We start from the raw sequence: 15459 nt of genomic DNA, 5'->3' as shown, positions 1-15459 counted from the left end.
TCACTCTCTGCAGTGACGGCCAATTACACCTCAGGAGCCAGGAAGTCGGCGGCGCCGCCGGGGCGGGGCGGGGCCTAGATCCCCTGCTCGCCCCACTTCCTCTGCGGCTCCCTGGTTCTGTTGCTCTAGTTAGGCGGTAATAGCGCCCCTGGGCTAGTGACCCATTCAGTCACCCCTCCTAGGGCGGGAGGCAAGTCCAAGCCGGGAGTTAGAAGGTTTAGGCTCTAATCCATGTTCCTCCATCTCCTCTGCTATGTGACGTCCAGCAGGTTACTTCACTCTCTGAGCCTCACATTTCCTCCCCAGTAGAAGAGGGGTAATAAAAACAGCTACAGCACAATACTGCTGTGAGACACAGAAAAAGGAGGCTTTGGGTTCCAGAGTCTGTACCTTCATCTCCCTCACAGTTGAGGGACGCCCCAGAAAAGGGTGAGTTTTCTTGAAATTCAGTTTTGGGGCGTCCTGGACTACGACGAAACGCATCCCTAAGGTCTTCCGACTCTTAAAGATTACGGCGCGCCAACCGGAAGCCCCGGGGCGGGAAGGGAAGGAGGGGTGTCAAGGCCTCTCTACACCGGAACCAGGAGGGCGGGGCTTGTGGCTGGGGAAGGAGGGGCAAGTCGGGCCTGGCGCTGGGAGATATCCGTGAGGTCAAAGATGGCGCCTTCCATGTAGTGTCCTGTGCCGGTAGTGCGGAAGGGCCTTGTCAGCTCCTCGGAGGCCACGTGTGGCCCTACTCTTAGGCTTGTGCGGTGTGCTGTTGTAGGACAGAGACCAGAGCAATGGCAGGGAGCCTCTCTTTGGGGGCAGGTAGGGTCCTGTGGGGCCGGGTGCCCCTATCCTGCAGAAGTTTCTCTCTGGGTAAGTGGCCGACGTAGAAATCGCCCCGAGAACTGCTTGCCAGTAAGCGGCTCAGACTCATTCCCTTTGTTCCCCATCCCTAGGTATTCCTGGAATGTTCCACGTAAGGCTCACCCTCCCGCCTCCCAAAGTGGTTGATCGTTGGAATGAGAAGAGGGCCATGTTCGGGGTGTATGACAACATTGGGATTTTGGGTATGACAGCATGGGATCATGGTACACAATTTCAGAATGGCAGTTCTTCCATAATGACTGTCTTTTTTTCACCAGTGTAGGAATGGTAATGTGCTCAGTAGTAAGAGCACACACTTAACATGCGTATTTTCGCTGTATTTGGCGCTGTTCTGAGTGCACTACATGTATTAATTTAATCCTTACAATAAATAAGGAAACTGAGGCACAGAGGAGTTAAGTGATTTTTCCAATGCAAATAAGTAGCAGTGCCAGAATTTGAACCATAAGCAGTCTGGCTCCAGAGTCTGTACTCTTCTTTTTTTTCTTTTTAATGTTTTTATTTATTTCTGAGAGAGAGAGAGACAGCGTGAGGAAGGGAGGGTCAGAGAGAGAGGGAGACACAGAATCCGAAACAGGCTCCAGGCTCTGAGCTGGTGTCAGCACAGAGCCCGACACAGGGCTGGAACCCACGAACTGTGGGATCACAACCCAAGCCGAAGTCGGATGCCTAACCGACTGAGCCACCCAGACGCCCCCAGAGTCTGTACTCTTGATCACGTAGGTGCAACTTGTCTATAAGTTCAGCTCAGGAAAATGCAACTGCATGCTAAAGGTTTAGCTGGTGGAGAGGCTGGGTTCCCTCTTGTCTTGGAAGTAACATCTTCTCTCACATTACACAGGAGACTTTGAAATGCACCCCAAAGAACTTATCAGGGGCCCCAGATGGCTTCGAGGCTGGAAGGGGAATGAATTACAACGTTGTATCCGAAAGAAGAAAATGGTTGGAAATCGAATGTTCCTTGATGACCTGCATAAGCTTAACAAACGCATCAGCTACCTCTACAAACACTTGAACCGACATGGAAAGCACCGGTAGAAGAAAAGCTGGGAAATGTGGAAGACACACATCTGTCACTGAGGGGGAAGGGGAACAGTATTTTTCCTTCTAAGGAAAAGGATTTGTATACTCTCTGTAATAAAATGGGGCTTCTTTGGAATCTGTTATGCACACACTTTATTTTACTCTAGATGCTACTTTTATTCATTCAGGTAGACTACAAACTCTGGCTCATCCCTAAGTCTTATAGTCTTAGGTTTGTACTTAACCACTTGCCCATTGCAGACTAGCCATACCTATAGCCTTTAAAAAAGAAAAGGGGTGCCTGGGTGGCTCAGTTGGTTGAGCGTAGGACTCTTAATTTCTGCTCAGGTCCTGATCTCATGGTTCATGAGATAGAGCCCGGAATCAGGCTCTGTGCTGACAGCGTGGAGCCTGCTTGAGAGTCTTTTGGCCCCTCCACTACGCTCAAAATAAATAAACTTAAAAAAAAAGAAAAACATTGTTGGTACTTTTGGGCTTTTCATGTGTTGAAAGTGGTAATTTTTAATTGCTATAATGCTGTTAAGTGTATTTTTGAAAACATTTTCACACTGGAATGAAGTGTAACATAAATAGAAATATGCTCGTTCATTATTATAATCAAAAACATTGGGTACCTTTTCTAAGCTGAGATATGCAGGAAAAATGTAATAGATAGCATGCTTTTCTAGTTAGGGGAGAAAGCTATATTTTCACATGTACACTTTAATATAAGGCATTGAGTATCATATGAATGGTTTGCATCTTAAGCCTGACTGATCATCAGAATCACCTTATGAGTTTCACAATTTCAAAAGCCTGGTCCCTGGCCCCAAAGATTTGTGATTTGTAGAGCTGAGCTGAGTCTTGTACATCTACTTTTTTAAAAATACATTTAAAAAATGTATCCATACATACAATGGAAAAATTTTAAATTACTAAAGGGTAATCAGGTGAAGAGTTTTTCTCATGGCCTGTTATTTTGTGCTTTGCAGAGGCAACCACTATTCTTTTTTATTTTTTATTTTTTAGTCCTTTGGATATAAACAGTACACGTATACTCACGTATTAACTATATATCTCCTTTTGAAAAGAGGATTCTATACACACTGTTCTGCACCTTGCTTAGTCACTTAATACAACTTGGATTATTTTGTATCCTCACATTCTATACCATAATAATTTCACTAGTTCCATTTTAATATTTAGATTGTTTCCTGCTTTTTACTTTTCCACAGTATGACTCATAATTTTAGACAATTTTAATTGTAAAATCTCAGGTGATTTTAATTAGCCATGTTTAGAAACCACTGGTATGGAGATAAATGATCTAGATAAGAGATTGTATTTGGCGTAATCGGGAGAGGTTCCTAAAAGATGTTGGATTTCAGTAAGGAAAGAAAGAAGTGGTAGAACATTTCAAGTGGGGAAGAGGAGTGATCAGTGGTGCATATGACGCAGCAATTCCACTCTTAAATATATACCCACCTGAGATGAAAATATGTCCATACAAAAAGTGGTACATAAATATTCATAGCATTGTTATTCATAATAGCCCAAAAGAAAAAACAACCCAAATATCTATCAACTGATAAAATGTATATTCATGCAATGGAATATTAGTCAGCCATAAAAAAGAATGAGGTACTGCTACATCTAACAACATGGCTGAATCTTGAAAACACTGTAATAAATCAAAGAAGTCAGTCATAAAAGGCATGTATTTATATGAAATGTTCAGAATAGGCAAATCTACAGAGAGTGTGGCAGGGTCCCCACCCTAAGGAAATAGAAAAACAAAAAAAATCTCAAGGTAACCTGGCTATGCACGTATGCGACAACATCCCTCATGACCTTATAACATGAGACCACTTAATCAGACTGCATGTTTGTGGTATTACCATATGTGGGAGACAAAAAAAGTAGAAGATATATTAAAATAATTGAGCCCACATGGCATTCAGGGCTCAATTCTTTGCATATGAACCCAACTGAGCAGTGCCGGCAGGAAAAAAGTTGCTTCCTGGAAAGAAAAGCCTCTGTGTGCGAGAATCCTGCTACAACAGAAGGTAGGTTAGTTGTTGCCAGGGATAGGATAAGGGATAAGGGATGAGAGATGACTGGTAACAGATGCAAATCTCTTAGGGATGATAAAAAAAAGTTCTGGAATTAGCGGTGACGGTTGCACGACCTGTGAATACACTAAAAAAACAAGTGTATGCTAACTGAGGGAATTCTACGGTATATGCATTATGTCTCAATTTAATAAATGGTGTAGGAGACTTGATATATTTCTAAACTAAGCTTTATTTAAAAAAAGAAAGTAAGGGGCACCTGGGTGGCTCAGTCGGTTAAGTGTCCGACTTCGGCTCAGGTCATGATCTCACGGTTCGTGGGTTCGAGCCCCATGTCGGGCCCTGTGCTGACAGCTCAGAGCCTGGAGCCTGTTTTGGATTCTGTGTCTCCCTCTCTCTCTCTGACCCTCCCCTGTTCACTCTGTCTCTCTCTCTCTCTCTCTCTCTCTCTCTCTCAGAAATAAATAAAACATTAAAAAAATCAAAGTAACATGCATATAGTTAATCAAAAAGAAGGGAAAGTTGTGTGACAAAAACAGTCCCCCGCTTCACCTTTCTACCCTCCAAACTAGCTTCCCAGAATGAAAGACTTTCACTTCTTTGAACTATTCTGGTATTTATTATCATAATTTGAAAAAATATGCCCTGCTCCTCTTTGTGATTTATCAGCTTTAGACTTTATTAACTTCCTGTTATGTAAGGTGAAGGTTTTAGCTCAATGATTTTAAAAAAAGAAAACCTGTTAAACTGGGAACAGAAGGAAATTTCCTTAACTTGGTAAAGATTATGTATTAGAGATCAACACCAAATATTTAATAGACATGCATTCCCTTTAAGATCCGTAATAAGACATATTATGCTAAACTAAATAAGTCAGAGAAAAACAAATATATTATTTCATTCATATATGGATTTTAAGAAACAAAACAGATGAACATTGAGCAGGGAAGAAAAATAAGACAAAGGCAGAGAGGGAGGTAAACCATAGGAGACAAATACAGAGAACAAACAGAGTTGCTGGAGGGGAGGCGGGTGGGAGGATGGACTAAATGGGTGATGGGCATTAAGGAGGGCACTTGTTGGGATGAGCGCTGGGTGTTATATGTAAGGGATGAACCACTGGGTTCTACTCCTGAAACCAATACTATATGTTAACAAAGTTGAATTTAAATAAATAAATTTTTTAAAAGAAAAAAAAAGATCAGTAACCAGACAAGGATGCCTACTATTATTGCTACACTTAGTATTGAACATCCTAGTCAATGTTAAGAAAGAAAGAACGAACAAAAGAAAGAAACAAAGAAAGAGAGAGAGAGAAAGAAAAGAGAGAGAAAGAAAGAAAACAAAGAGTGGAAATGAGGATCAAGAGAAAAGAGATCAAATTGTGATCATTTTTAATGTTTATCAAATTGTAATCATTTACAAATTACATGATTTTTCATTGTCTAAAACAAGAATCTTTTAAAAAATATTTAATGTTTATTTATTTTGAGGGAGAGAGAGTGTGAGCAGGGGATGGGCAGAGAGAGGGAGGAAGAGAGAGAGAATCCCAAGCAGGCTTCACACTGTCAGCGTGGCTCTCAAACTCACAAGGTGTGAGATCATGACCTGAACCGAAATCAAGAGTTGGACACTCAACTGACTCAGCCACTCAGGTGCTCCTAAAATAGGAATCTTTAAATTTTGTTTATTTATTTTGAGAGAGAGAGAGCGAGCGAGCGCACACGTGTGCATACATGCACGCAGGCAGGAAAGGGGCAGACAGAGGGAGAGAGAAAATCCCAAACATTCAGTGTGGGGCCCTACTCAAGGGCTTGATCTTATGAACCGTGAGATCATGACCTGAGCCGAAATCAAGAGTTGGACGCTTAACAGGCTGAGCCATCCATGTGCCCCTAAACCAGAATCTTTAAAACTTATATCTGGGTGCCTCTGCTAGCACAGAGTCTATTTAGGATTCTCTGTCTCCCTCTCTCTCTGCCCTTCCCCTGCTTGCATGCACCAAAATAAATAAATAAACATTAAAAAAACAAACATAGATCTGAGTGGGGCAAAGAAATAGAATGAGATTTAAAAACATGTATGTAAATTAGAAAAACATGCACAGAAATAGCACACATTTTGCAAAAACAGAATTATAAATCTCAAACAACTTCTAATATTTATGGCTCAGGAGGGGCATAGGGGACAAAGGAAGAAAAAAATGAAACAAAATATCTTTTGATGGATAAAAATCATGTGGTCTCTCAGAAAAACAATAATCTATTTTTGTCTTTAGGATGATTCTTATTCTCTTTTTTAATGTTTATTTTTTGAGAGAGACAGCGTGATCAGGGGAGGGTCAGAGAGAGAGGGAGACACAGAATCTGAGGCAGGCTCCAGGCCCTGAGCTGTCAGCACAGAGCCCGATGCGGGCCTCAAACCCATGAACTGGGAGATCATAACCTGAGCCAAAAGCTGCGTAACCCACTGAGCCACCCGGGTGCCCCTAGGGGGATTCATACTCTAAGAAACATTCACATTTATTTACTTCTGTTGGTTTCTTACATTTATCAGTTTTTTAAAAATAACAAATGGAATTTTACGAACCCTTAAGTACCTTTTGGTAGTCTCAGATCTACTACATAGTCATGTATAATGAATATGTAAAGTATATGTATAATGTTTGTTGCTGGTTTGGGATACATGACATAAAGTAGTTTAGGATAGCTACACGTGCTCGTTTTCTGGGGCTTCCATAACAAAATACCACAACTTTGGTGGCTTAAGCAATAGAAATGCATTGTTTCACATTTCCAGAGGCTTAGAAGTCTGAGATCAATGTGTCAGCAGGGTTGTTTCTTATGAGGGCTGTGTGGGAAAATCTCTTTCATACCTGTCTCCTAGCTTCTGGTGGTTTGCTGGCAATCTACAGTGTTCCTTGTTTTTTTCTTTTTTTAACGTTTATTTAGTTTGGGAGAGAGAGTACAGGTGGGAGAGGGGCAGAGAGAGAGGGGGACAGAGGATATGAAGTGGGCTTTCCCCGCTGATAGCAGCAAGCCCAGTGTGGGGCTCATACTCAGGAACCATGAGATCATGACCTGAGCCAAAGTGGGAGGCTCAACCGACAGTCACCTAGGCGCTCTATAATGTTTCTTATCTTATAGACATATCAGCCTACTCTCTGCCTTCATGTCAACATGGCATTCTCCCTGTGTGTGTCTCTCTAAATTTCCCCATTCTATAAAGATACTAGTTATACCAGAGTGGCAGCCCACTCTACTCCAATATGACCTCATCTTAACTAATTACATCTGCAATCAACATCTGCAACTGGGAGTTAAGACTTCAACATAAAAATGTTTTTCTTTAACATTTTCTTTCTTTTAATTTTTAAAATGTTTATTTCTAAGAGAGACAGAGCGTGAGTGGGGGAGGGGCAGAGAGAGGAGACCCAGAATGTGAAGCGGGCTCTAGGCTCTGAGCTGTCAGCACAGAGCCTGACTTAGCGCTGGAACTCATGGAGCGCGGGATCATGACCTGAGTTGAAGTCAGATGACTGAGCCACCTAGGCCCCCCTAAACATTTTAGTTTTAAGTAATCTCGACACCCAGTGTGGGACTCGAACTCACAACCCTGAAATCAAGATTCACATGCTCCACAAACCAAGCCAGCCAGGTGCCTTGGGACTTCAATATAAAAATATTTGAAGGACACAATTCAACCCATAACAATAGACTTGGTGTCCCCAAGACATTCTTGTGCTTTTGTTGTTACTTCCTGAAATTCATGCCTCCTTTTACCTTTTATAGATTCTCCAGGTTTGATTTTGGAAAAGAAAGTCAGTGGCCTCAGTTAGTTATCTTGTCAGAAAACTGGACTTACACTCTGCAATTCTCTCCTTTCTTATAGCCCTTTCCCTCATTCCTCTTTATCATAGTTATATCAGCATTTTGGCTTAAATTAGTAGACAGTATTTACATTTATTAGGACTATGTAAATATTGTTTACTACTTAATGTACTGTGGGATAACTAATGTTTCTTATTTAAAAACTCTATGTCTTGGGGTGGCTGGGTGGCTCAATCAGTTGGGTGTCTGACTTTGGCTCAGGTCATAATCTCATGGTTCATGAGTTTAAGCCCCACATGGGACTCTCTGCTGTGAGCACTTCAGAGCCCATTCCAGATCCTCTCCCTCTCTCTCTCTCTCTGTTCCCCTAACTCTCTCTCAAACACAAATAAACATTAAAAAAAGAAAAAAACTTAAACAGAAAACCTCTACATATTTACTGAAATACAATTCAACCAATCCAGTGGATTTTAGTATATTCAGAGTCGTACATCCATCATCATACTCAATTTTGGAACATTTTCATCACTACTCCAAAATGAAATCCTATGCCCCTTAACTGCCACCTCAATTCCCCCTTCCTCCCAGTTGTAGACAACCACAAACCCATTGTCTGCCCCTATAGATTCTTGCCTATTCTGGATGTTTCATCTAAATGGAATCATACCATATTTAATCCTTTGTGACTGGCTTTTTAAATTTAGCATAGTGCTTTCAAGGTTCATCCATGTTGAAACATATGTTAGTATTTCATTCCTTTTTATTGCTGAATAATATTCCATTGTATGGATATACCACCTCATATTTATCCATTTATCAGTTGGTGGACATCTAGGTTGTTTTTACTTTTTGGTTATTCTTTTAAATTTTTTAAGTTTATTTATTTATTTTGAGAGAGAAAGAGAGTACAAGTGGGGAGGGGAAGGGAGAGAGGGAGAGAGAGAATCCCAAGCATCCTCCACACTGTCAGTGTGGATCCTGATGTGGGGCTTGAACTCATGAACCATGAGATCATGACCTGAGCCAAAGTCAAGAGTTGGACGTCTAACCGGCTAAGCCACCCAGGTGCTTGGTGGGTATCTGAAAGAATGCTGTCATGGACATTCGTGTAACAAGGTTTTGTGTAGACATTTTCATTTCTCTTGGGTATATACCAAGGAGTGGAATTGCGGGGTCACATGGTAACTCTATGTTTAACTTTTTGAGGAACTGCCAACTTTTCCCAAATTGGCTGCATTATTTTGTATCTCTACCTGCAGTGTATAAGGGTTTAATTTCTCTACATGCTCGTCAACATGTGGTATTATCTGTTTTTTTTTTCATTATAGCCATCCTAGTAGGCATAAAGTAGTGTCTCCCTGTGGCTTTGATTTGTATTTCCCTGATGGCTAATGATATAGAGCATCTTTTCTTGTGCTTTATTGGTCATTTGCATATCTTCTTTTGAGAAATGTCTATTTAGATCCTTTGTTTTCAAATTTTTAAGATTATAATTGAGTTGGAAGAGTGCTTTATATATTCCAGATACAATTACCATATCAGACATTTGATTTGCAAATATGTTCTTTGATTCTGTGAATTCTTTTCACTTTCTGGATCATGTTCTTTGAAGTACAAAAGTTTCATCATTTGCTGATGCCCTGCTTACTTTTTCTTTTGTTGTTTGTGCTTTTGTTATCATATCAAAGAAATCACTGCCTAATCCAAGGTCATGAAGACATAGAGCTATGTTTTCTTTTAAGACTTTTACAGTTTCAGCTCTTACATTTAAGTTTTTGGTACTCTTTGAGTTAATGTTTGTGTATGGTGGGAGGGAGTCAGCCATCCAAATTCATCTTTTTGCAGGTTGACATCAAGTTGTCCAGCACCATTTGTTGAAAAAACTATTCCTTCCCCCATTAAATGGTCTTCTCACCCTGTTGAAAATCAATTGACATAATGTAAAGTAACTTATATTTCCTATTTAACTTTTTGCTTTTTCTTAAGTTAATAATTGCCTCTTTTTCTTTTGTATAATTTTCTATGTATCTAGTTTTATTTTTTTCCTTACGTCCCATTGGACCTGTTAAATACGTGTTCTTATTATTTTTCAAATATTTATTTACATAAAATTTTTTTAAGATTTATTTTTTATTTTTTTACTTTGAGTGAGACAGAGACAGCTTGAGTAGGGAGGGTCAGAGAGAGGAAGAGAGAATCCCAAGCAGGCTCCATACTGCTAGTGCAGAGCCCAACTTGGGGCTCAAACCCATGAACCGTGAAACCATGACCTGGGCTGAAATCAAGAGTCTGATGCTTAACTGACTGAGCCACCCAGGTGCCCCTTATTTATTTTTTTTAAGTTTTTATTTATTCAGAGAGAGAGTGAGTGTTTGTGAGTTGCGGAGGGGCAGAGGAAGAGGGAGAGAGAGAATCCCTAAAAGGCTCTTACAGCACAGAGCTTGACCAGGGCTAGATTCCATGAACTATGAGATCATGACCCGAGCCAAGATTACTAGTCAGATGCTTAGCCTATTGAGCCACCCAGGCAGCCCTTAGTTTTCAAGAGACAGAGCGTGTGAGTTTCGAAGGGGCAGAGAGAATTCCAAGCAAGCTCCACACTATCAACATAGAACCCTGTGTGGGGCTCGAACTCATGAACCGTGAGATCATGACCTGAGCCAAAAACAAGAGTCAGACTCTTTTCTTTTTAAAGTTTTAAAAAAATGTTTATTTATTTTTGAGAGAGAGAGAGAGACAGAGAGAAACAGAGACAGAGTGCAAGCAGGAGAAGGGCAGGGAGAGAGGGAGATACAGAATCCAAAGCAGGCTCCAGCCTCCGAGCTGTCAGCACAGAGCCCGAAATGGGGGTCGAGATCATGACCTGAGCCAAAGTCGGACTCTTAACAGGCTGAGCCACCCAGGCGCCCCTTATTTTTCAAATATTTAAACATGGTTGATACTTTATCAGTTTTTTCTCCAGAGACTTTCCTGCAGTTTTTCCATCATCTTACTTCAGTCAGGACACATTGTTTCAGGGTCTGTAGCACAGCTTTCTTTTTTTCTTTCTTTTTTTTCTGTAGCACAGCTTTCATACCAAGGGTTTTCTTTCATTAATTGTGTGTGTGGATCCAGGATTCTGTTCCCTACATCGATTGCCTTTTTCCTTCCTGTTTGTCAGAGTGCATCTTGTAGTAGCCTATTTAAATAGAGACATAAGAATTTTGATGCTGAAAGAATTCTATATTCTTCTTTTAAAATTAAAATTTTTTTAAAAATTTTATTTCTGAGAGAGAGAGAGAGAGAGAGAGAGACAGTGTGAACAGGGGAGGGTCAGATAGAGAGGGAGATACAGAATCTGAAACAGGCTCCTGAGCTGTCAGCACAGAGCCCGACGCGAGGCTCAAACCCATGGACCGTGAGATCATGACCTGAGCCGAAGTCAGACGCTTAGCCGACTGTGCCACCCAGGTGTCCCTTAAATTTCAGAATTTTAAAGGCACTGCCACATTGTCGTCTATCTTCTAATGCAGTATTGAGATGCTATTCTGACTCCTGTTCACTCCCCCCCTTTTTGAATTCTTTTAGCTTCTTCTCTTTTTCCATAATATTTGAATTTCATAAAAATGTGTCTTGATATTCTTCTTTTTTCTTTCATTGTGTTGGGCACATAGCGCACTGTTTAATCCAGAAAGACTTGTTCAGTTCAGGAATTTTTTTATTGTATTTCTTCTATTTTTAAATTAAAAAAATTTTTTTTATTTTGAGAGAGAATGAGAGACAGAGTGTGAGCGGGGGAGAGGCAGAGAGAGAAGGAGACACAGAATCTGAAGTGGGCTGCAAGCTCTGAGCTGTCAGCACAGAGCCCGATGAGGGGCACAAACTCATGAACCATGATATCATGACCCAGGCCTAAGTTGGCCGCTTAACCAACTGAGCCACCCAGGAGTCCCTGCATTTCTTTTATAATGTCTCTCTGTCTCATATCCTGTTTTCTCTTTTTAAAACTCCTATATAGTCAGACATTGGGCTATTTGGCTTGATTTTCTAACTTTATTTCTTATTTTCTATCCCTATCTCTGTTGGCTCTGGCTCTTGGAACTTTGTTCCTTATTTGTTTGCAATTTTTGACCACAATTTATATTTTTTGGAACTGTATCTGTGGAAATTCCCCAAGGCCTAGATTGAAGATGAGCTTATCCAGGGAGAATTGCATCACTTTTGCCGGGTGCTTGGTGGGACTGTCAACCTAGAGCCACCTTCAATTCTTGCCATTTTTTTCTTAGGATCAACAAAAAATTCAGACAGTAAAGTCACAGCTTATGGTTATAAATTCTTTACTAGTGTTTACAAGAAAAAATAAAATTAAAAAGTTCTCCACTGGGCACCTAGGCTCCAGACAAGCAATTTTCTTTTTCTTTTTTAAAAATTTTTAATATTTATTTTTGAGAGACAGAGAGAGAGAGCAAGAGTGGGGGAGGAGCAGAGAGAGGGAGACACAGAACCTGAAGCAGGCTCCAGGCTCTGAGCTGTCAGCACAGAGCCCGATGTAGGGCTCGAACCCATGGACCGCAAGATCAAGACCTGAGCCAAGATCATGACCTGAGCCCAAGTCAGCACTTAACTGATTGAGCCATCCAGGCAACCCTAGACAAGCAATTTTCTATGAAGTCCCCTAGGGTCAGTGTGGGTGTAAGAATATTTCAAATCCGCTCTTAAACAAGGACATAGGGGTTCTGACTTAATGGTGGGGATCTTTTGTTAGATTCCAATCCTAGAAAAGCCCTGAGCTCTGTCTCCACGCCTTGGTGGCACCTGGTGAGGCCATCAGCATGCCTAAGTTCAACTTTTTAGCAAATGCCCTCAAGGCAAAACAGGCTTCAGTGCTCGGCTTACCTTCCTGGATAGCAGCTTTGACTTAGTTTTTGGTCTACACAGTCTTTATCTTCTTGTCAGCTCATAAATGCATTTTAAAGATAACTTTTGAGGCAAAGAATCTAGAATAGCTAAAACAATTTTGGGAAAAAACCCACTAAAGTGAGAGAAATAACTCTTAAGGCTTACTATTTATAGCTACAGTAATTAAGACAGTGTGTTATTGGCAGAAGGAAAGACACATAGCTCAGTGGAACTGAAGAGAACCCAGAAATAGATCTGCCCAAATATACCAAACTGATTTTTGATAAAGGTGCCAAAGCAATTCAACCGAAGAAGGTTTGCTTTTCAAAATGGTCCTGGAGCAATGGACATCCATAGGCAATAAAATGAACTCTGACCTAAACTTTACACCTTATATGACAATGAACTCAAAACGGATCACAGACTTACATGTGAAACACAAAAATATACAACTTTTAGAAAATAAAATAAGAAATAATCATCAGGATGCAGGGCCAGGCAAAGGTTCTTAGACTTCACACAAAAAGTATAATCCATCAGAGTATAAGTTGATAAATTAGATATAAACAGAACTGAAAACCTTCACTCTATGTAAGATCCCTTTGAGAGGATGAAAAGGCAAATAACAGACCAGGAGAAAGCACTTGTCAGATAAAGTACTTTATCTAGAATATTTAAAGAATTCACAAAACTCAATAGTAAAAAAATGAACAACCCAATTAAAAATGGGCAGGGTGCTTGGGTGGCTCAGTAGGTTAACCATTCGACTCTTGATCTAGGCTCAGGTCATGATCTCATGATTCGTGAGATCAAGCCCCATGTCAGGCTCTGCACTGACAGCATGAGCCTGGTTGGGATTCTCTCTCTCCTCTCTCTATGCCCCTTCTTTGCTCATGTGCACTCTCTCTCAAAATAAATAAATAAACATTTTTTAAAAATAAAAAAAAAGGGGGCGCCTGGGTGGCTTAGTCGGTTAAGCGTCCAACTTTCGCTTAGGTCATGATCTCACGGTTCGTGGGTTCGAGCCCCGCGTCGGGCTCTGTGCTGACTGCCAGCTGGGAGTCTGGAGCCTATTTCAGAGTCTGTGTCTCCCTCTCTCTCTGACCCTCCCCCGCTCACGCTGTCTCTCTCTCTCTCTCTCTCTCCTAGAAATAAATAAAAATATTAAAAAAATAAAATAAAATAAAATAAAATAAAAATAAAAAAAAAGAAAATGGGCAAAAGATAGGAGCAGACCCTTCATCAAAGAGGATATATAGATGGCAAAAACCAGATTAAAACATGTTCAACATAATCGGCCATCGCAGAAATGAGAATTAAGACTACAATGACACCGGGTGCCTGGGTGGCTCAGTGGGTTGGGTGTCTGACTCTTGATCTCAGCTCAGGTCTTGATCTCAGAGTTGTGAGTTCAAGCCCCATTTTGGGCTCCACACTAGGCATGGAGCCTACTTAAAAAAAAAAAAAAAAAAAAGAAAAGAAAGAAAAAAGAAAGAAATTACAGTGATATATCACTACTTGCCTATTGGAGTCGCTACAATAAAAAAGAAATAGTGACAACACCAAACAGTGGTGAAAAGGTGGAGAAACTGGATCCCACTTATACTACTGGTGGGAATTTTAAATGGTAAAGCAACTCTGGAAAGCAGTTAGGCAGTTTCTTCTAAAACCAAACATGCAATTACCTTCCTACCCAGTAACTGCGCTTTTGTCCCAGAGAAAATTTGTGTTCATGCAAACTCACATGTACATGACTGTTCATAACAGCCTTATTTGGAATAGCCTCAAACTGAAATCAGTCCAAATGACCTTTGATCAGGTGGATGGTTAAACAAATTACGGCATATCCATTCCACAGAATACTACTCAGCAATGAAAACTACTGATACACACAAACTGGATGGATCTCAAGGGTATCATGGAGGAAGGATTGCTTTTTCTGCAAATGGTCCTGGAGCAATGGGACATCCATAGGCAAAAATGGGAAAAAAAGATTAGGAATGGGGGTAGGTGTGGCTATAAATGGATAGCACAAGGGAGTCTTGTAGTAATGTAACAGTTCTGTATCGTGATTGTGGTGGTCGTTACAGGAATCTAAATTTAAGAATCTACACAAACACATGAATGCATGTAAAACTGGTGAAAATCTGAATTAACTCTGTGGATTGCACCGATGTCAATTTCCTGGCTTTAATACTGTACTGCTATCACTGGGAGAGCAAGGTGAAGGGAGATGGGGGAACCCGACCCGTGCTCTTTTGAGGGCCACCTCATGTGAATCTATAATTCTGTTTTCAACAAATTTAAAAACAAATTTTTATTTTTATTTGTTTTTTAATGTTTATTTATTTTTGAGAGACAGAGAGAGACAGAGAGAGGCAGAGAACGAGCAGCGAGGACCAGAGAGGAAGACACAGAATCCCAAGCAGGCTCCAGGCTCTGAGCTGTCAGCACAGAGCCTGGCATGGGGCTCAAACCCATAAACTATGAGATATGACCTGAGACAAAGTTGGACACTCAACCGACTGAGCCACCCAGATGCCCCAAAATATATTAATTTTTTAAAAAATTCAGTGATTTTAAGTTTTTTCCAGTGATCTTAATTTTTTAAAAACTCAGTGATTTTAAGGCTTTTTTTTCCCCCAGGGGAGATTTGGTGGGGTTTTGAGGCTTTAGCAGGGTTGTGACATTTGGATAACTCATCCTGTTGGTTTCTTAAGAGGATGGATATGAGGGAGAACAAGACTAGAAGCAGAAAGATATATTTCATGGATTCTAGGAGG

General features: G+C 40.7%; 1 protein-coding gene across 1 annotated transcript; it reads left to right on the top strand.

Moving 5' to 3' along the window:
- The first annotated feature begins 611 nt into the window (after window positions 1–611).
- Window positions 612–2032, top strand: MRPL51 (mitochondrial ribosomal protein L51). Its single transcript, XM_039218395.1, has 3 exons — window positions 612–861; window positions 945–1055; window positions 1715–2032. The coding sequence occupies exons 1-3, from the start codon at window positions 783–785 to the stop codon at window positions 1909–1911; spliced, it is 387 nt and encodes a 128-aa protein (XP_039074326.1). The 5' UTR covers window positions 612–782; the 3' UTR covers window positions 1912–2032.
- Window positions 2033–15459: the final 13427 nt, after the last annotated feature.

The sequence above is a fragment of the Hyaena hyaena genome, unplaced genomic scaffold (assembly GCF_003009895.1).
Source record: "Hyaena hyaena isolate Hyena2069 unplaced genomic scaffold, ASM300989v1 scaffold_760, whole genome shotgun sequence".
NCBI lineage: Eukaryota > Metazoa > Chordata > Mammalia > Carnivora > Hyaenidae > Hyaena > Hyaena hyaena.
The sequence above is the reverse complement of the archived record's forward strand: the minus strand, read 5'-3'. Positions and strand labels throughout refer to the sequence as shown.